Here is a 23,432-nt window from a genome sequence, read left to right as displayed (position 1 = left end):
CGATAATCCGGAATCGCCGAAGTCCCAATGAGTCCGGATTAAAGACTTTTGACTGTATGATTCTACAGTCATTTTGTGTTATTTAGATATAAAAGATCAGTAATCAATTCATTTTCATTCAAAATTTTCAGAAAAAAATTTGGAAAATGGTGGTTTCAGGGTGTGTCAAAGGGTTAATTTAAATTTAAAAAAAAAAAAAATTAAAAAAAGAAACCAATGCATTTGTTCATGGTTTGGTTTTTGCACTTGATTTACTTATGCTGTCTGAATTTAAATGATATTGTAGATTAGTTCGAAAATTAAATCTTAATATATGTTTGCACATTTTTTAATTATCACTTTAAAATTTGCTTTTATCTATTTACATGTTTGTTAAAATTTATGTTAATTAAACAATTATTATGATTAAAGTCTTTACTATAATTTTTCTTTTCCATATTCGTTCTCACCAGAAGGCAAATTAGCTTTGTGTACATCTAAGCCGAGAGTTTTAAAGCTTTAGGCAATGCTTTAAAATATGTGCTGGCAAAAAATATATGAGCCACCTTATTCTGTTTAATGTGTAGTCTTACCCTGCATTATGATGTTCAGATTTGTTCTGTTCCATTAATATAAAATATCGGCAAGTGTTAGATTTCATTTGTTGCACAAGTTGTATCTTTATGTTCAAATTGCGACTGCCCCCCCCCAAAAAAGCGTATTTGTCCTTTCTGATTCAAGTTGTTCAAGATGTAGCAATAATTTGGTATCTGTCTAGTAGAGGCTGCAGGATTTTGACTTTAGTCTCCAGTTATACTACCAACCCTACAGATTCTAATTTATTATTTATTTGCAAATATTTAAACCATAATTAATATTCTTAGGCACACACAAAAAAAGCAGAGTTTTGTTCATGCATTAGTTTTTAAACTACCAAACCCTAGTACAAGTGAACATTCAGTTACATTTGCTATTATTGTATTTACTTGGTTTTCTTGGAGTCTAAGCTAAAAACAGGATGATTATCTGTGTTACTCACCATGGGAACAACGGGTATTTAGATGATATTAGATTTAATTTACAAGCTGAGTTGTCAAAACAGTGCTACAATTCTAAATGTTTGGTTAAGTAGCTGACTTAAATAACTGAGAATTAAGCAGGCAAATGTTATTCATATGTTAATTATTCAAAAATTGTTGTATTGCACAATTATTAATCTTTCCACCTGTCAAGACTTCGTAGAATCACTTTGTCCTGAAAATAAATATTTGCACTTAGTCATCCAGCATGTTCTTTATATTTGTCTAGTCTCCTTGCATTTATTTTCACTTCACAAAACTCAAGTGTCCTTTCAAAGGTAAATTTTTCCTGACATGAAAGAGGTAAAAGTAGTATGACATGTGAATGTCTCAAATAGCATTTTTGCCCTCATATTGTTACAGAGAATTTAAAAAAAAAATGCTGTTTAACTCTCTGAGCAGCACAGAATTTAAGATCTGTCGTGAATAACTGCATTTAAACAGCATTTATTAGCTAAAGTTATGTAATTACTTATTTTAGTTTCTATTTTCAGAAACTTGCATTCTTTATGATGACATTTACACTATTAAAGAAAGTAAGAAAACAAAATATCTTAAATTGTAAGCTGATATATGCCAAGTGACAAAAAATCTGATGACCGAATAAAGCGGGTCGTGCCGCTCAGAGGGTTAATGTGTCATTGACTGTCTTAAAAATTGTAAAAATAATATGATTTAGAAAATTTGCACCTGATATTAATTCGAATTATTAGGTGAGACAGAATAAATGCAGAATTCTTTTGACCAAAAATGTTTGGGAGATGTTTTATTCCTGTATCACTTGGTAAGCATATTTTAACTAAAATATTGTAATCTGGTTTTACTTTAAGCTTAATTTGCACATAAAATATCTAAAAAATGAAAAACAGTCAGACACATTTAAATTTTAAAAAAGAATTTGATGAGAATATAAAATTTACTGAAATATAACTGTTGAAGAAACTGTACATTTTTGTGTCAGCATTAAAACAAATGTTTTTTTGAAAGAAGCAAATTAGAAGAAAGAAAATCAGTTTGTAAAAAAAAACTGCTCCCAAAGAAATTGTGTATTCAAGAAGTGAAGATTCAAATCGTATTTTGCTGAGGTTTTCTTCCCAGTGCAATGTGTTAAATATTCTTGTGATTGGGCCTAACCCTGTGATAAAGACAGAAGAAATAACATATATATTTTTACACTGAAGGGCTGTATAAATTTAAATTATGTCATTGAACACTTTACCATATCATAAATAAAGAAAGATATAGTAGCTGAATTGGTTTAAGTTTCATGAATTTATTAAAGAATTGTGTGGCTATCAAGTAAAAATGTTTTCATTGGTGATGAAACTAGTCTTTTCTTTCATCTCAGGCCTTCAAAATGCCTAGCCTCTAAAGACATTGGGTATCATGGAAAAAAATCACTTCACTAGTTAACTCTGACCATTTGCTGATTAAACGAAAAGGGTTAACTTTTACTCATACGAATGTCACAGAAAACAACCTTTTTCATGTATATATATGCAGAATGCCTCAGAAAAATCATTAAACTATTAAAGTTTTCTTGAAGCAATAAAAATCAAGAGAAAAAAATAAAGGCATTAAAGGGGAAAAAAAATATTTATCTTATTTTAATTATTTTTATTTAGTTATTTAAAATTCTCTGCTATTTTATTTTTGCTACTGAAATAAAAAATCTGAACTTATTTGGAAATATGGTTAATATTTTAAAAAATTAAATCTAGGATGATAAAATTGTGTAGACAATGGCACAGTGCTGAAACCATAGACAGTTGTTTGTATGCATGCCATTCTAAGTTAAAATGTAGATAATGCAACTTTCTCACTTATATATCTTTTCTGAATGGCCGATTGAAAGATGCTTTATTAACTATGCTTTATAATTTTTTCTCTTTGAATGCAGAATCCAGTGTTCAAAGGCATAGTGAGGAATACTGGGTGGCAAAGTATTCTTTTAAAAGAAATGCTATTGAAATAAATAAAATTAAGTTAAAAAAAGAACATTTATCTCTCTCTATATATAAAGAAGAAAGTATGTTTGTTTGTCCTCTAATAACTTAATCACTGCTATAGCTATCGTCACCAGACTTTCTACAATTCTTTTCAGGGTCCTGGAAAAGGTCGACGTCCATTTTTTCCCCAAAAAAGGTAGCTAAAATCAGAGATATTAATTAAAAACTCGGGAAAATGAAAATTTTTGCTCTCATTTTTCCGAGTGGCAATAGTCTTGCAAGCTGGAGATGAAAATCTGCTTTATTTCTAAAGTTATCGCTGCTGCTCACTTTCAAATCCTAGAGTTTGTTAGTAAAAAATTTTGAAGTTTCACAATGAAATAAAAATAGCATTGCCAAACATTAAATACATTATACCCGATTCAAAAATTTTGTGAGAAGCTATTTTGACTATCTCCATCTTCATACGACTTTAATCAGCCGAAATATCAGTTAAAAACTCTGAAAGCGCTAATTTTCGTACTCAGTTTTCTGAGTGGAAGCAGTATCACACTATGAGATAAAAAGGCTTTATTTCAAAAAGTGTTGCTACTGCTCGCTTTCAAATCGTAGAGTTTGTTATTAAAAAATTTGTAAGTTTTACAAAATCTATACATATAAAAATGATTGTCTATTTGTGTGTTTGTTCACATTATTGATTTCTGATCAATTATGATAAATTTTTTGCCACATTTAATTTACTAAAATTGGTGAAATATTGGTTGGAACTTAAGATTTTACATCCATTTGATTAGAAAGACAAAAATAATTCAAAAATGCATGTCATTGTTGCTAATATAATGAGAGAGAATTAGCTTATTTTTGTATTGTAATTTTTATGTGGGTTCCATATCGCATCAGACTGAAAAATGTATAACTCTGAATCATATTTTTTTCATCATTATAAGAGAAGGATTACAGTGATATCGTTCTCTCTGTTGTTAGATGTGTTACTCTCAATCTAACTTAACTGGCATCGGGCACTTCAACTAGTATATAAATAAACTTGCTTAAAGTACACAATGCGAATGAATAAACAGCAGTTTTTAAAATAACTATTTTAAAAACTATAATTCAATCACGCAACTTAATGAAAATGCAGCCTAAATTGATATGAAATTCTAAAAAGGAAATAAAAATCCAAAAATAAAAATTTTAATTTAAAAAGAGCAAAAATATATGCTTCAAGAAATAAAAAATGTTACTTTTCTCCCACTACTGTAAAGTGAAATAGACTGCTGTAAGCTGAAAAGTTCACTAAGTGAATTATTCTGGGCAAAGTAAAAAAAGTGCACCAAAGTAAATTTCCAAATTACGGCTTAAATTTCACACCAAATTTTACAAAATTTGCTTTTAGGCATAACTTGAGTCATAGAATTGTTGGAGAAAAAATTGGCATAGCATTTCAGAAACGTCTAGATTTTATGTCAAAATATATATGTTAGAACAACGATATATATATATATATATATATATATATAAATCTAACATATATCCTAAGTTATGCTTTCAAGACATTAAAAACGCAAGTTGAATTTTATCAATCAGCTGAGAAGAATGGGAGATATAGAACTGTGCCCCCCTTTTTTTGGCTGAGTGTATATGGTGTTTGATGTATGCAACAGTAACTTTTATTTACTGATTAACCTGAGTCACATGAGAGGTTGCCATACTAGATTGTAGGTCTGCTGTTGGCCAAGTATATAAAACCACTGAATGCTGATACTTGGGTTTGAATCCTGGTTAATGTGCTACATCCTTGGTCTTGGCATAAGGGGAAGATTTCTGGAGTATTTCAAAAGCTTACTTATATGACATACATTTAAGATAGAATGCACATTAAATCATGTGGTTTTGCAAAATATATAATTTTGAGTTGTATTTATGTGTTGAAACTATTTAGTAGGTGGAATTTATAGGGGGGGTGAGAAAGAAAAAGAACAAATGTGTCATTAAAGAATAACTATTGGAAAACATGTTTTATAATAATGAGTGATCAAATGACCAATTAAAAAGATATTTTATTTCTGTAATTTATTTTCTAACATTCTTGGATGGTGATTAATTTAGGTTAATAATAATATATACATTTTATTATATTTAGTTATTTCTCGTGAAGCAAGGTTAGTGCCAGAGCCTCATCCCGAAGGAAGTTGTCTCACAAATTCTTCTGATCTTCCTCTTGATCAAAAAGAGTTTCAGCTTGGGGATATATGTGATTTTATAAAAGCTGGTGTGGAAGTAAGAGATGTATATTTTGTGATTTTTCTCCTTTTTTTTTTTTTTTTTTTTTTTTATTTTTTTAACTAGCAGAATGTAAAATGTTCTGAAAATTCTGAAAGCACTTTTTGAAAGCTGGAACATTGTACCTAAAACTAAGAGACCTTTGATAACTTTGCAAAATGCTTAAATTTTGTGTCCTTACAGGGAGTGGAGGGCTGTTCTTAAGCATATTAAGTTTGATAATGCAAATTCTAAATTTCAGATACGGAGAGAGTTAGAACAATTTTATAATGGCCTTCAAAATTGGGAAGGTGAATTTAAAAACATACAAAAATCTTGAAATAATTATATTTAACATATCCATATGGATCATGAATCACAATGTTTCATATTCCTTGGTCTGATGATTTCAGTTCCAAACCTTGCATGCTTAATTTTCAATTGCCAGTATATTCCTATATCCACGAACTTCTCATTTGCAGCGGGCACAATTTCTTGTGATTTTAAAAGGTATCTGCTTTCAAAATCTAAGTAAGAAATGCAAAGAATTATTAATGGCAAATCAGAATTTATTATATAATATGAATTATAAAGTGCTTTGAAATACAACTTTTGATTTTAGGCATATTAATTAGAAAGTAGCTATTAATCAGTTAATGGTTGATTTAAGCAGACTTTTTTGAAAACCATTGATTCTGTTATTGGATAAACACACATGAATAATAGCAGAAAAACGGATTTAATCTTTATTATGAAATTATTCTGTATTTTGTAATTATTTGCACTCTCATGAAAAGTTTTTAAATCATATTAAAAAAGTGTGTGTATCTTTATGGCTTGTAAGTACTATGTTCCTAAATAATGGTTTAAAAAAATTCATTAGAAACAAGAAGTTTTATGAGTGGGATGGGGGACAGAAATCTACATAGCCAATACTATTTATATTTTTTAACTAGCTGTGGGTACTGTTCTGGCTTTGGTCTTTTTCTTTTATTTGCTGTGCCTTTTACCAAATAATTTCAGCAAGACTGGTCGAGTACTCTACATATATGTGATATGCTCATGCATGGGTTGGCTGTTGTTTTGTTTATACTTGAAATGCTCTGAAAATATGGTATTTTTGCTGAGTATTGAAACCAGAGTGTGGATAAATACCAATTTTTCAGTAGTTGTGAGTTTTAATGCAAGGAGAGGAACTAATTTTTTAATTTTTTTTTATTTTCTAAGTTTGCTGAAAGATAACTTCATGTGCTATTGGTTTGATAAAACATTCTTTTTATTGTTCTTTCAGTGCATTTTGTTTATCATAAGGCTAACCAAAATCAAAACTCTGTATGTCATGCAACTAATGAATTGTAATTTTTGGCTGTTCTGTGTTATGAATTTGTATCTTTCTACAAATGAAATGAATTGTAAAATAATGTGCTTCATGTTCTATTTGTGGGAGAGCAAGTTTTATTGTGTATAAAATATAACTGTTCTTTCATCTTTATAAATTTCTAGAGAAATCCTTATAATAAGAAATTGCATAATAAGGGTGTAATATTTTCCTGCTATTTAAATTGCTGCAAGTACCTTCTCCCACCTCTATTTTTGCAAAATTTAATGAAATGATGAGTAATGTTCTGCTTAAATTTTAAGTACTGTTTATATCTTATTTCACATAAATGTAAAAAAAGTTACGTAAAGGGTGTAATTGATTTTTAATTCTTTTGAAAAGCAATGCCTGTAATCCAGTCAAAATTATGTAAGATTTATCATTCTGGAAATGAAATTTCATTAGGAATGTATAGGACTTTTTAATTAATTTTTGACGCTGATTTGTTTTTTAAGTTTTAATAATAGTTATTACAGATTCCTAATTTTAAAAAAATAACTAAGATTTATATAAATAGGAATTTTTTCTTTAAAAGAAAGGAGACTGTCATTTAGTTCTTTCAGTAATTTAAATATTAACTGATTAATTGTGTTATTTTTGAATAAGTAAATGATGTGAAAAAATTATATCTAAAAGGTATGAAAAGTAAATCTTGAAACCTTGGTTTAAACTCAATCTTCTGAAAGTTTAGTCTTTTTGAATTGTACAGGAAAATGGTATGATAAGCAGTTAAAATAAAGTATGATAAGCAGTAAAATAATTATTTATTTCAGGTGATAAAAGTAATTCATAAATATTAAATAAAAGGGTTGTTTCTGAAACAGTTTGTGAAGGTTCAGTTTATTTAGCTTACTTCCTTCACAGATTGTCACTTTTGACATGCCTCATAATTCTGAATTATGAGTCAAACATGGTGTGATTTCTAGGAGGAAATAAGCCTTTTAACTGGATGTTTTGAAGAAGCATTGGCACATTTTATAAACATAAGAAAGGAAATCAGATATTCTTATGCTATTTAAGGATAATTTCCTTGTCTTGCATTTTGAGTATTTTAAGTGAGTAATTAAGTGAATAATTGCTTAATGATTAGGTAATGTTACTTTTCTTCCAAATTTTATTCGTTTGGTAGAAGGAAATCTCAGTTTATCAGAAAGTTTCTACTGCTTTTTAAAAATATTTTTGAATATGATGTAGCATTTTTGTAAGAGCATTGATATATATTGAAATATATTAAATTATTTTGTCAAAATATGGCAAATAATGAAATTTAAATTAAATATAAAATTAAATATGAATAAATATGAAATTTATCTATGAGAAATCAAATAATGTTATAAATTATATAATTTTAATCATCTTAGGCTGGGTTTATATAATATATATTATCTGTTGATCTTAGTATTATCTATTGATATATTTATATTCAAATTTCTTTTTAGGCTGTTATTGAAGACGAAGTCACAATGCGTTTTGCAGCTGAAGGTAATTCATATATTGATTCTGATAATAATTTTTAACCATTTTGTGTGTTTTGTTTAATATAAAACTATAATAAAAATTAGTATGTACAGTGTTTGAAAAATATTAATGTAAGAAGCTTAAAAGGGAGGTTAAAATTTCTTTTGAAGAGTATAAAGATTTTTTTTTTTTTTCTGATTTGCTCATTCCATATTCAGTGTGTTTTATATACAGAGAAATCTTCTGAAAATGATAGAACAAAATTAAGTTAAATAAGATTATTGGAATAATAAAAAAGTAAATTTAGGGATTATTTGTTGCTAGAATTATTTAATTCCTTAAAGATTAAGAAAATAATGTACATTTTGTCCATGATGGTGTTGGCATTTCTGAGTTTATTTAATTTTTGCTTTATTAAGTAAGTTGTTAATTTGGAAATTGTATGCCAAAAATAAATTCAAGTTCTTTGATTGCTTTGAAAAATTCTAGAAATCCTGAGGTAGAGTTATTTGTAGGAGTTTGAATGTTATTTGGTTTAGGGATAATGGGTGTTTGCTTAGGTTGATTTAGATTAATATCTGTCTGCTGGTAGTCTGGTTTCTGGGTTTATTTGTGGGTACTTCTGAAAAGAGTTTTCTAGGTGCATGTGGGTTATTTATCCTGGGTTTGGGGAGTTTTAAACATCCACTGTATGAGGCAAGGTGAGAATTACTGCAATTTATACTAATTGGGTTTTCAATAAATCCTTTTTGGACACAAAGTGAAGTTTTATGTTTTCCTGCGCATTTCATGCAAATGTGGCATAAGGAAACAATTTTCCAAGGAGTAGTGCCATTTTTGGCAATTATGACACTGTGAAATGAAATTTTTGAATGTATGCTATGAAAAGTGAGAAATGTGTGTTATAAATTGTTTCAAGGCATAAGAAGAAGCTGTATTTGAAATAGTGGCAAGGGTTGGCGGGTGCATATTTTTGTCATTTGTACAACCTTACGTGCAGTGTAGCCTAAATCTGTTAAAATTTCACTGGTTTCTGAGGTGACCATATCGCTTCTCGGCCTTTTGGCTAAGATCAAAGTGTAGTATCTATAGGTTATCCATGAATGACTACTTTAATGGGTTTCTCATGTTGTATGTTGATTAGATAGTATTCGATAGAATTAGCCTTGAGATATCTGGTAAGTACTTTCTGATCATCTGAGATGTTAGGAAATACTTTTAAAAATTCTGCACTGACTGTACTAAAGAATTTTGTTGAGGATTGATTAGCAAGTTGCTTTAAATAAATATTTTGTTTGATGTTAGCTGGTGATTTGACCATAATGGATAGTACTGATTTTTCTTAGTAAAGGTATCTGTTGCTCGCGAGATTCAAATTGAGTACTTAACGTTATTTTCAGTAACTGAGTTGTTATCCTGGTTAACATGATTTAAGGGACTAAATTTATTTTTGGTACTAATTGCATCCTTAGTAGCATGGTCTTTTTTTCCCCCTATTTTAGTTACGCGGATGGATTTAATAATACCATCATCATGGTTTGTGTTATCATCTGAGTAGTTAGAAATATCAGGTTGTTTCTTTTTTTGATTGCAATATTAACTTTACTTGCAGGGTTAGGAGGGAGGTTGTTAGCACACTGAGATAATAAAATTTCTCCCTTACACTTGAGTAGCTCCAATTCATTCTTCATTTCACGTATCGATCTTGTGATAATTTCCATGTGTTTCTCCAGTGCAGATACAGGTTGATTAGCAACCAGCTGGAGCTTCATCTCTTTACAGAAGTCGATCTTGCTTTCAACAAGGAGTGCTTGCATCTGTAATTCCATTAATTTGGCTTTATAATCCGGTTCGTCATCATTGTCAGATTGTCTATATTTGGTTGCTGTCATCGTATCCGTATTTGAGAAATCGTCTGTAGGCTTACTCCAATCGTAAAAGCACTTTTTTAGCAAAAAGGGCATTGCTATTCTACTTAGGATCATGGCTCGCCATAAGAGCTACAATATAGCAACCTTCATGCATGGAGGCAGAAGGCCATCTGAAACCTTTTCAAGACCATTTTGGCTATAGATAGTTTTGATTTTCTGTATAGGACATCAGCTATGTGTCTTGTGCATTTTATTTCCAAATTTATACTATCAATGAAAACTTGTCAAGCTGTTTTTGGGTTTGTTTCAAAAAAATTTTCAAGCCATTAAGAGAATTCGTTATGGAATTTGAAAAACTAACAGTGTGAGAATTTCCCTAGCATGGAAACTAAAAATTTGTAATATTAGATCGTATTATATTAAACACTAATTTGAGCAAGACACAAACTAGGTAAACATAAAATCATTATATGACTACTGCACTATCTATAGTTCTTTCAATCCTGGAAACAGCACTAATCTTAATTGACCTTACTAATAATCTACTACTTTAAAAATTTAATAATATTTTATATTTTTCAGAACTTCCTGCTTGGAATCTCCTTACAAGAACTAATAAAAATTATCAATATATTAGGTAAGTATGCACTATTATTTCAAAAGACATTACATAATATTAGAAAGATGACTTTTGTCACTTTGATAGTTTCAAATTTATGTTTGAGTACTACATTTTTATTTGTGAACTCGGGCAATTTTAATGACTTTTCCTAATTGTGTATTATATATATGTATGTTTACATATTTCTGTAAACTTTTATTCATTTACAAAGACAAAATAAATGTGTCATATATCAATTCAATCTAGAATTGTCATTTTAAACAAGTATTTCTGCATTTTGTTGACAAATACTTCAGATTGTGAAGAAATGCAAGAAGTGGCACGATGTGTAAATTTATACCTGCCAACTACCAGATATTTTCAGCTTCAAAATATATTATCGAAATCTAATTGTATAATGTCATGTAGTGTCAGAAGTTCATTACAATTTTAGATGAACCAATGATAAGATTAATAAAAGAATATACTGAGATAGAAGCTCACTGGCAATTTCATAATGACAGTTTTCAATCAGTGTCAGTTATCAGCATTATTAAAAGAGCTCAATGCTTTTTTTTTTGTTGTATTCTCGAGAATTTTAAATGCAGCATAGCGGTATCATTTGAATTCTCGATGCAGCATTAAACGTTGGTGTACATTTTTCTGTTTTTTTCCCCCCAATCTTTTCTCAGTTCATCGTATCAGTGTTCAGTTTTCTGACTAAGGTCGCTTTACAGAACTTTTGTCTTTTTAGTTTTAACATCTGTGTTTATTTATTAAATATCACATTCTTGGAGTTTAAGTTATAAAATATTTTAAAACAGCATAACTTCAGAATTTCCGATGGTCTTGCTCGTTGGAGTTAACCATATTTTTATTTTTTTGTGCATTATTGCCATTGCTCGCTTTGAAATCATTTTTGTTAATCAAAAATTCATTAAAGTGTTACAAAATATGGGGGGGGAGGGATCAGGCTTCCAGGTGCCCATATTCAGGTGGAGGACTATGTTATTCAAAATGTCATGCCTCTAGGTGCTGTTGTTATTTCACGATGCAAGAAATATACATTTGTGCAGATCTTTAATTATTTAATATTTTTAAATATAATACAGGGTGATAACATTTGGTGGTAAAAATTCGAAAACTGAAACGGACATTTATTGTGAGAGCCAATGTAATATGTTAGACAATTCTTAGAATGTTGGCTTTAGATTTGTTTTTACTTAGGAAAAGAAATCCTTTTTAATATTAAATAAGCATGATAATAAAAAAGACTTGTAGAATGGTTGTTCTGTAACTACTAACTAAATAACGTGAGAAGCTCTAATCTGCCAAAAAAGACATTCTGTTTTGAGGCTTTTCACTATGAATGCATATTTCTTCTCAATTAAAGTAACTAAAACAAAAATCACAATCATATGTTTTGAATTTAAAATTAAGTAAAAGAGCAAACTGAGTTTGGCATAGATATTTTCGAAAACTATCAGTTTTAAGTGTGATCAGAAACAGCTCTCTCTTCTTCAAGAGTAAAACTTACTCTTGAAGAAGAGAGAGCTGTTTCAAGAGAGAGCTGTTTCAAAACTTACTCTTGAAATTTATAATTTAATGTTTAGATTTCTCACACCAAAGCCCATTGGCGCAGTGGCTAATGTACTGCACAGCAGCACCACGGGTCCAGGGTTCGATCCCCGGGTAGGGCAAGGTTGACTCAGCCTTTCATCCCTAGAATGGGTTAATAAAATTAGTACTAATTTCACTTGGGGACTAAACACTGGGACTCCTACGACAAACTGACCACTTGTTCAGGGCATATGATTATGCACCCCAGTGCCCATGGTCAAGAAAACAAACTTTCGTGCATGCAAAGGCCTTGCACCCTTGAGTTTAGTTTCTCACACCATTCTGCATCTGATACTAATGAGAAAGAGGCTGCTTCTTGGGTGCACCTGTAAGATTTCATTTCATTTGGATAATTATTTCCCAATATATGGAACATTAGAGTTTTATCATATTTTTTGTTTTTCTGTGAAAAACATGTTACTTACTTACAGAGATACAGTCAAACCATGAACATATTCTCATCTCAACACACTAAAAGCCACACTTTTATTTTAGGAGATTATAAAAATTCTGTTGTCATTCCCTTCTTTCCATCAATTAGCTATAAAGTTGCACATATTTTGCAGAAATTTAACTTTCGGGTTGTTTTTTCTCCCATCAATAAAATTCCAACTTCTCTACTCAAGGACCCCATTCCGAATATGAATTCCTGGGGTATTTATAGGATTCCTTGCCAGTGTGGTTTAATTTACATTGGCCAAACTAAGAGAGCCTTAAAATTTCGCGTCAAAGAACATGAGGCATATGTTAGAAAAAAGGAAACACAGAGGTCTTCTGTTGCTCAACATTGTTGGTCCGAAAATCACACTTTCAATTTTTCTGCTGCCAAAATTATTCAAAAAACATCTTCCATTGGAGAACTGGATTTTCTAGAGGCATTTCACATTCATAAAAATCTTTCTGTTCTAGTTAACGATCCTAATTCCAATCCAAATTTGCCTTCGGCTTTTAGAGAAATTATGTTTTAGTTCTGGTTTCGTCAACAGATGGCGCCACTTGCTTATTCTTGTCCAGGCTTTCTTATCTTATCTAATCATTATTTCCTATCTTGTTCATTTGCGGTTTTGCAGCTGAAGATGATGGTTCGGTAAAACCATCGAAACTAGTCCTGTGAAAATTTTGTAGGTATAACGCTGATTTTTGTTGTTTGACTTCTGAATTAGTATTTATTCGGCGTGTTATTGTGTCTTAATTATGAACATATTTGTTAGATCTCTGACACATCTAATAACAGTAGTGTGGATGTAGCTTCACCTGTTTCTGAGGTTTAAAAAATGTGCTAAAATCCTGAGGGAGAATAGAACTGATATGTGCTTTATTGAAGAAAACCTCTGTAAGGTGCTTCTTGTTTTCTATTTGGGGTAAAACTCACCCATGCTAAACTGACACTTCATATTTCAAAAAGTAATATTTTGTGCCGAGAATATCATTTTCTAGTTCAAGTTTCTAACATCCTAAAATAATTAATGGATTATAAAATTTTTAAATGTATGTTTTGAGTTTGCTTTTGTCTGCATTCAGAATAAAATTTAATTTTTATAATGAAATTTACAGTAATATTTAGTAAGGAATGTTCTGTTTATATTTCTGTTTTTAAATTTATTCAAACTTTAATATGCTTTTATAATATGTTATTTTGTATACTATTTCAAGTTCATAAAAATATGGGTCTTTTAAAATTGAAATACATTTTGAGTTGACTTTTAATTTATTCAACAATAAAAATTTAACATTATGTGTTGGCAGAAGTAGTTAATCCATTATTATTATTATTTTATTTTATTTTTTTCTTAAGATAAGAAATGTATAATATGGTTTTTCACATTTTTTAGCTTTTTATGTATTTTAAATATTTTAGTTTTAAAAGTTTTCTTCAAGCTATTTGATTATAATCTGAAGTTTTTTTCATTGCAAGTTTATATGTACATATCACTTCTGAATATATAATTTATTATTATGAAGCCTATTCATCTTTAATATTTAAAAATCTATGATTTTACTATAGTTGTTTATGTATAAAATGTATGTAGTTTCAAAAATTGCACAAATTGAACTTTTTAATTTGCCATTTGATATTTATTATAAACTAAATATTCCATTTCTAATAAATAAATATTTTTATTTTAAAAGAATGCAGTAGATATATACTAGAGAGAGTAAATATTTTGTGGTAACAAAAATTTTTTAACTAAAAGCCTGCTTCTATGAGTATATTTGCTATTATATAGTACTTTCTATTTTTTTAGTTTTCGATTAACCTGCATTTGGGGATTAGGATTCTTTTTACGTTATTGTATCTTGTTCCCTCTTCGGTATGTTTACTTTTTATATAAAATTGTATTTTTCTTGTAGCTTATACATTATTTAATGTATCATCTTAACTTAAAATCATTTCAATTCATCCTGTACAGTTAGATTTCTTCTTATTATTATTGCAGTATTGGCTTTTCAAGATTTTAAAAAATAAGATGGTACTGTAAGTGATTTAAGTGTAATTTAGTGACTAAACCATTTGTAAGAAGTTATTTAAACTTATAAAATTAATACTGGATTTATAAAGTGCAATCTTTTAAATAAATAAAAAAAAATGCTGCATTTTTTTAAATAATTAAATTTCTTGTATTTTTTTAAACAGGTGTTTTATAACATTTTTTGGTGTTTGCTGGTTACTGTTTTGCACAGCTATTATTGGTTGTTTGCCAGAAGGAAGGTAATATTGTATTTTATCTTCCTGGGTGTTTTTGTGTTGCATTTAAAGACTTTTTATAAATTAAGTTGTTTATGCAATATATTATTTATTAGAAGGTGTGTTTACTTTATATGATGAGCACAGTTTTATGTGTTTAATTATTTTTTGGAACTACTTTAATAGACAGTTCTATTATAATGCTTTCCTCTTATTTGGGCTAGAATTTCCAAAATAATTGTAGTGAGTTACTAACAAAGTATCAAATTATTTAACAATTAATGTTCAATCAGATACTTATGCATTATCACAATCACTTTTACAAAGTTGCCAAATTCTAGCAGCTATGTGTGTAACAATTCTTTAGGCAAACACACACATGATGTAATTTTAACAACAAATGTCTTTTAGTTTTTCGCATGTGTGCTTTTTGTGTAGTCCAAGTTCTAATCCCTTCAGTAGCTCTTTTCTGGTGAGTGTGGGTGTGACAATCCTGAGGATCCTTGGTGAGATGGATATTATGATCTTTGATCCATAGCATTGTATCCTCTCTTCCTTTTCCCTTTTTCTTAACAAATACATTTTTACTCCCTTTTTTCCTCATGGTTTCCTCTATGGAGGATGGGGCTCACTATGAGATGCTATAACAAAGCTTTCGCCTTTTGACTTCCATGGTGGGAAAACTGTCTATGCATTTGCAGTGTATGGCGACCTATATGCCAAAAGGAATGCCTTGGTAGTTTAGTGGTGATGTGCTGTCCCCAACATGCAGCTCTGGCCTCTGCTTCAGTCCAAATGGGAGCCATTTATCTGTCCCTGCTAGTATTAATTGGTTGATCACTAGTCCTTGTCAGCTTTTAGGTAAACTGACCATGAAGCTCAGTTTGTGTATGGGCACAGAACGTCTTGAAGCAGGAGTCTATCTCTTTATTGGGATTTGTGGTAGATAGAGCTACTGTGTCTGTGTACAACTTCCTTTGTTTTCAAATATGGCCGTTCAAAAAAGCATTCAAAAGATTGACAACTATTCAGTCATCTTGAAAAAGACTAGAATAGAAACAAATACCTATGATTCATGTCTCTAATTATCTTTGCATTTCGTAAGTATCACTAATACTGGTGAGGAATTAAAGAAAATGTCACCTTTTCTGATTCACAAATACATAGTTGCTATAGCAGAAGAATAAAGAAGTGTCGAACATCTGCAGTGTAATGATTTTTTAGTTGAGAAAGCAACTCCTATGCTATCTGTAGGCAGCATGAAAGTCTTGAGCTTTGAACAAGTGATAAATCACTCTTTCAGCTCATATTTTTTTAAATTTCTCTCACAGTTCTTGGAGCCAGATTTTATATTGGGTTCTGAAGAAGAAATAGTAACTGAGTTCCAAGATCAGTACATTTCTGCAGCCAGGGTGATCTAGTTTCATAAAAATGGCAGCTAATCTGTACTAAACATATCCTATTAACATTTAGCCTCCACACTTGCCGAAAAGCATATTTGCATTGTCAAGTGTAATCATGCATATCAAACCTGCTGCGCTGCTTCATCCTCCAGCAGTTTGCACATCCAAAAGCCTCACATCGTGGTAAACCCACATGTGCAAACTGCTCGCTGTTTATCATAACAGTGATAATTGCATTTTTGCTGCTTTATACGTTAACTGCAAAGAACATCCTGAGATGCAGGATCTTATTCTGTTTGAAGAAAGAAAAAGAAATGCAGTACGTAAAAGTTACAAAAAACATAGTTTATCTTGAGAAACTCTTTTTTTTTCTTCAGTTATTTATTAATAAGAATTATTTTTCTATATTCAAAATAACAGTCAACAGGAACATGGACATTGTTCAGTATAAAACCAAAAGTCAATTCTGACCAGCCCTAGTTCTATTTCAAAAGTCATGACTCCTTAAAAAAAACACACACGTATACAACAATGGAGCCACAGGAAAAAACACACAAAATGAAGAAAAGAATACACACACTGCAAATACCGAAGAAAAAATTAAATCTAAAAAATCTTCAGGACTGCAAAGCCTGAGCTTCATTGATAGTCCGGGTGTGGATCATTTAAATTCTGAGATAGTTAGGGAAGAAATATTAGATATCCCAAAACATTTGCTTTCACATGAAAGAAAAGGGGAGGGGGAACAAGAACAAGTATCATTCATAATAGCTACCCAAATGTCATGGAATTGTCAACAGCTTTGACCAAAACTTCATACACATTGTAAGTTATATCCCAAGTTTATAAGTTATTTTTAGTTTTATTTATTCACCTTTCCTGTCTCTTCTAGCTTCAGCTTACAATTTACAATTCCTTAACAGAATGAATTTTTAGAAACACGTTAAATGCACATGAGTAGTAGAGAGTATTCAAGCCAAAGCTCTACTGACTTCGAGAGAGAAAATTGGGATTCCTGAATAGTGTGTGTTTGTCTTTTGGCTATATCTGTTTAAGCTGTTACTGTGCTTGGCCATATTATGTGCCCTGGATAACTTCACTAGCTAATTTAACATTACAGGCCAACTAGTTTAAAAATTGTATTAGCTTTGGCTAAAATCTCTTTAGTTAAGTTCTTATATCTTATAATTTTCAGTTTAAGCCCAAGTGGCGGCTTTATTGTACATCCTAAGGAAGGGGCTGTCACAATCTTTATTTTGAGAAATAAAGGGTAATTAACACTTCTTGAGTTTATGTTTCTATTTCTGAACTTATGTGATTATTCGCTTAGCTTTTCATTAGGTTCCTTAACAATTAGTTAATAGATAAAGGTGAGGAGCCCTACAACATGAAAGACCTGATTAATATCTGTTGCCAATGTGTGCTTGGCAGTGCAGGAGAGTCTCCTGAAACTAGAGAAAGGTCGAAGGTTTTCTTTCATCAGGAAAGACAATCTTGTAGGTGAGTGTGTCAATGGAGGTGTGGTCTCCTTACCTCATATGACTATCCCTCTAATTCATTTTGTTTAACCACAAGCCTCCAAGCTATTGCCATTAGTTTCAGTATGTTTTATTCATTCGTCTTTGAATGACCACATTGATCAATGAGATTTAAATATTCTTCTAGAGCAGTTGCCAGAAATATTATCATAATAGGGAACTTTATTGACCATAATCCACTGTGGGTAAGGAAGGGATACTAATCCTCAAAGCAAACAAATTGAGCTAATGATAGAAGATTATTGTCTTTGTCTTCTCAATAATAGATGAAATACCTATTTCTCTGAGTCCTAAAGAAATAAATTAAATTAAATCCAAAGTAAGAATAAAATTAAAAAAAAAAAAAAACTGAAAGGTTTCAGATTTTAAATTACGTCCAAGGAGCGTTTCCCCCCCCCCAATTTTGTGTGTTACCTTTATTTATTAAATATCTTGTTCTTCACACTTAAAGTTCAGTTAAAGAGTAATATCACAAAATAATTTTTAGATGAGCATTTCTTTAGAATTTCACAGTGTGAGAAACATACATACATTGACGCAGATTCTTCATTATTTATTTTCTTTAAATATAATACAGGGCAATAGTATTTGGTGGCAGCAATTTGAATAGTGAAGCAATGCTTATCGTGAATTGACGCAATATGCCAAAATGAAATTAACAGTCCTAAATTGGGCATGGCAAACAAAATTGCCTTAGATCAGAGTAAATTTCTTTGAGATATTTACATTATTGAAATAGAATGGAAACCTATCCTGGGTCCATAGGGCTCAAATAATATGTAAAGCTGCTAATGTGCGCTGTTAAAGTTATTTGACCTCAGTCAGAACTCCTGGTAGTGTATATTATGTAAATACCACAAAATAATGTTTGTTCTTTAATTTAAATTTTAACAAATTAAATTTAAATTTTAACAAACACGTATAAAGGTAAAAAAGCAAATTTAAAGCAAAAAAAAAAATGTGTAAACATATAAAAGATATAATTCTCGAACTAATCTACAATATCATTTAAATTATCAAGATACTATGAATACCTACGTAGACCTGCAAATTATTAAACACAGCAAAATTAAATTATATGATAAAAGAAGGAATTTCCATTTTCATACTATTAAACTAATTAATTGGAACTCTAATATCTCTAGAAAAGTAATAGAAAACATGTTTCATAGCCAAATAATCAGAATAAAAAATATATTTACTGAAATAGACAATTTAAAGGAAGAAATAATAAAGCTAATTAATGTTCAAGTTGATAACCAAGTACCACCAAAATTTATTAATTTATATATTAAAAAGACAGGCATTAACTTTACTTTATAATTTTTTGGCTCTTTTTGATATGATAACATTACCTTAAACCTTAGCTGGTGGGTAATGAAGGATAAAGAAGAGTAAAGAAATTATTTGTAAATTTTTATTGTAAATAAATTTGTAAATATGTATATTTAATCAATACTGGATTCTTTCCTTTTACTAATAAAGGGCCAACTCTTTTCAAAAGTCTCAATTATAGCCCGAATTGAGTGAAGATTTTAATCTTCTTCTAATTTTCCATACTTTAGCGAGTATTTAGTTAAGTTTTGATATACCAGTTAAAATCAAGTTCATTAAACTTTCAATTTTTCTTTCTTTAAATTTAACTTTTAAATTTTTTTCTTTAATTTAACTTTCTTTAAATTTAAGGAATTTTTGGGAAATTACTGGGAATTTTTTTAGAGGTTTTTTTAAATACTTCGTTTCACAAAATTTTGGGAAATTTTTTGACATTTTAAATTTTACTTTAAAACTTAAATTTTAAAACATTTCATTTTTACTTAATTACTTTAATTATTTGCCTTGCAATATTTACACAATTTTTCAACAGAACACACATTTCACATTACAAACAGTTTACCTTTATTAATTCACAATACCACTTAACTCTATTTTACTTCAAGCAAACTTACCTCTCTTGATTGGCTTAACTCCCTAAATAATTTATCCTTAAAATTAAAACTTGAATTACATACCTTTAGGATTTTTAATTTAATTTTCTCTAGATTTATTTTTTATATTTTTTCATATATTTTAATATTATTGTTTGCAAAAAATTTTTAATATAACAAAGATAGCAGCTTGGCACTCAACTTTACCTACATAAGCGCCATCTATATGATTAATTTGAAAAGCACACTTACTTCTCTTTAAAAACACTTTTGCAGACCCCAACGCTCATTTAGTAGGTAAGTTAGAATTAAAACTTACTATTTACTTGCTTTAAGTATTTTAAAAAAAAAAAAAAAATTATGTAGTATTTAAGTATTTTCTAGATATGAAATTATATTTTTAAGTATATATTTGTTTTTTTTAAAAATTGTGAATTAGTTCTTTGTTTCTTATTGGTTTATATGGATTATGTCTAGTTCTTTTTTAGTTTCTTTTTATTTATATGCATATTTGTGTCGGGGAGGTTTCTGTAGACAAGGAATTCTAAAATACATTAGTTTCTAGATTATTTTTTATAAAAATTTTGATACTATTCGGTTTTGAGGGCCGTAAAAAAATTGCAGCGAAAATGTATGCGCAAAAGCGCCAAATCTAGCAAGCGCGCCCATTTAAACAGCGCGCCAAATCTAGCGTACGTGCCGATTTCAGATTGTGTAAGTTTATATAGTTCTATATTTCTTAAGACGCCACTGACATACTAGTTTAATTTTTAAATCCTTTTTTGATTTTAAATCCTTTTTTGATACCCTATGGATTTAACAATTTGGGATTGCCCACGACGAAAAGTCGGCAATAGAATTTTGGGTAAAGTGCAGAATCACCCACTGTTTGACACGTTTTTAAGAATTGCACATACTCGGTATCCATGTGAAGATCGACCTATTTTCACTTAAAAAAAATCCTAGAATTGCACAAAAATGGCACTGCACACACCCTTGACTTTATCTATGTACACATCGACCTATTTTCACTTAAAGAAAATTGACAAAAATCCAATTGTTTTTACCCTTGTTAAAAGCGGCAAACAAATAAGTGAGCGATTCTGCACTTTACTGAGAATATTTTCAAAGAAAAGGCATTATTCATTATAGAAAATTACATTTGAACAACCAACGAGATGAAATTATGCTTTAGCGATAAGTCGGTAGCGAAATAGCAATGCAGGCATCCATTCAGTTATGTTTAGCAATTTTTATATAAATTATAATAATGATCTGAAATAGTTATTTACTCTTACACTTTCATTCAGTGATGTTTAGCCTTTTTCATATAAATTATAATAATAAAAAAGTATATGAAATTAACCTTTCATCTAAATTAAAGCATCAATCTTAGATAGTTATTTACTTTTATAGTTTCATTCTTGCCGCAATTATTTGGCAGCATTGGCATCAACAATAGTTTGGCGATTTTTTACGGCCTTCGAAACTGAATAGTACCCCAAATTTTTTTTTTTAATTGAATTTTTAAAAAAAAAGTTTAATACTTGACTTTACTTGCTTGTTTCTCAAAAGACTTCATTAGTATTTTCCTTTTAAAACTTTAATTCTTAAATGCTAATTTCTAAGAGTACCACTTTGTTGGTATTTCTTTTTGGACATTCTTCACTTTTTACTTTTGGTTTTGACTTTTACCCTTACCTGCATGAATGACGAAACACGAATTGAATGATTGGAGAGTTAGCTTTGGAGGCAACTTCCCTTTGATAAGTCTGTCTCCTGCCTGCTCAACAGTCATTCACTTATGCATTGGTTTTGTGCTTGATTTGCTTATGCTTCTGAATTTAAATGATATTGTAGATTAGTTCGAGAATTATATCTTTTATATGTTAACACTTTTTTTGGGGGGGCTTTAAATTTTTTTTTAATTTTGGCTTTAAATTTGCTTTTTTACTTTTATGCGTGTTTGTTAAAATTTAAATTTAATTTGTTTAAATTTAAATTTCATTCCTTGCAGCAATGGCGTAAAGAATTATTTAATTAAATTTGTATTTAAATTTAATTAATTTATTTAAATTAAATTTAATTAAATTAAATTTTTTTTTATGAAACAATTTTGTTCTTTAATTTCATGTAGTACTTTGGATTGCTTATTTGAAGTTTTAAACATATTGTTTAAATTGGAAATTTATTAACAAAAAAAAAATATGTGTGTATTTATTTTTGAGAAAAGGTTGAAAATTGTTTTGTCAAACAATCCATAGAAAATATTTGTGTTTGGTATTTAATGAATAAATATTCAGAGGAACAATTTGAGTTGCATTAATAAAAAATTACCTGATGTTTAGAAAGGCAAAATGGATAGCATCATGTACTTGTGATTTCCTCTTTTTAATTAGAACCTGTTTCATTCATAATTCATGGTCAAAATATCCCTAAACTCACTAAGGTTCCATTCCAAATCTTCTTCTTGTATAATAAATATCATTGTTAAGCAGTAAATTTAAGCATTATTCTACGTTTAGTAGTTATTCTTTACTAGTTTTGTGATTAAATTAATATTTTGGTTCTCAAGAAAAAATTGTAGCATTTTTCTGTTTTAGGTTTAAGAGGTGGATATATTGGCATGCAAGTATTCTCTGTTTTCGGATTTTTGGTTGTGCTTGCTCTGCTATTGTTACATACCACAACAGGTTTGTGTTTTATTTTAATTTTCTTGTTAAAGCATTATAAATTTCTGAGATACATTGATAAACTTTCATTTTGTGTGCTTTTTTTTTTATACTTATTTTAGAGAGAATAGAGCTGTAAATGGTGGCATCTGTGTTGCTAATCATACATCTCCAATAGATGTGGTGATATTAGCAAGTGATAATAGCTATGCCTTAGTAAGTAAAAAGCTCTAATTTCCTCTTAACTTTTTTAATTTATTGAAAAATTATCCAATTTTTATTAAAAAGAACAGTGAAATAATTTTGATGAACATGAACAGAATTAAAATAACCATTGCTTTTAGCACATTCATGAAACTATATATTAAAGCATTGGCTTTTTTCTTTTTCTTTTTTTTTTTCAAGTTATTGATGTTTCAGATAATTCAGAATGGACCGTAATTCTTAACTAAACTTAACAAACTATACTACAAGGGCATTTCGAAAAGTAAAGATACAATGGCTCGCATTCCTTAAAAAAAACATTTATTTAGAAAAACGTCAGTTACATCTTATTAACTGGATTATTTATTATTTTTTGACATAATCACCCCCGTTATCCAAACATTTGTTAAGTGGGTACACAAGCTTTTGTATGTAATAGAAGGTTGCCGCCTGTTGGAAACCAGCATGCACAAAATTTCCTGTACCCTAACTTGACAGTCACAACTTCATAAAGAGTTGTCATTGACACTTCCGGTATGATCTGATGCAATTCTTTCAATTTGATACGTCTATTCCAGGGTTTGTACGGTCCTTAAAAGTCCTTAATTTTTCAAAAAGGCTTTTTGGTCCTTAAAAGGTCCTTAATTTTGGCCAAAATGAATAAACGGTCCTGAATTTTGCTCATTTGACATTTCGTATCATTTTTAATGATTGCCATTCTAAGTGTGAATTGCGATTTCTCATGAATATGGAATTAAAATTGCACGGCTCTTAACCAACCTGTTGGCGGATTTGCGTTGCGAA

General features: G+C 29.6%; 1 protein-coding gene and 1 pseudogene across 3 annotated transcripts in view; both read left to right on the top strand.

Moving 5' to 3' along the window:
• Positions 1-23,432, top strand: part of LOC118205839 (glycerol-3-phosphate acyltransferase 4-like) — a 93,491-nt gene that overhangs the window by 21,727 nt on the left and 48,332 nt on the right. For 2 of the 3 annotated variants that reach the window (XM_085813808.1, XM_035378126.2), the window contains exons 3-9: positions 5,151-5,287; positions 8,087-8,129; positions 10,559-10,613; positions 14,444-14,509; positions 14,833-14,907; positions 22,356-22,445; positions 22,547-22,640. In XM_085813808.1, the coding sequence (XP_085669934.1) occupies positions 5,151-5,287; positions 8,087-8,129; positions 10,559-10,613; positions 14,444-14,509; positions 14,833-14,907; positions 22,356-22,445; positions 22,547-22,640 (560 nt within the window). Of the gene's footprint in view, positions 1-1,771; positions 1,843-5,150; positions 5,288-8,086; positions 8,130-10,558; positions 10,614-14,443; positions 14,510-14,832; positions 14,908-22,355; positions 22,446-22,546; positions 22,641-23,432 lie in introns of all 3 variants that reach the window. The other variant, XM_085813809.1, reaches the window with a different exon arrangement.
• LOC118205859 (U2 spliceosomal RNA) lies at positions 9,152-9,313 on the top strand (annotated as a pseudogene).

Source organism: Stegodyphus dumicola, chromosome 3 (genome assembly GCF_044657685.1).
Source record: "Stegodyphus dumicola isolate Sdum_Otavi_A_Nest chromosome 3, ASM4465768v1".
NCBI classification, from domain to species: Eukaryota; Metazoa; Arthropoda; class Arachnida; order Araneae; family Eresidae; genus Stegodyphus; species Stegodyphus dumicola.
This window is presented reverse-complemented; position numbering and strand designations above follow the sequence as displayed.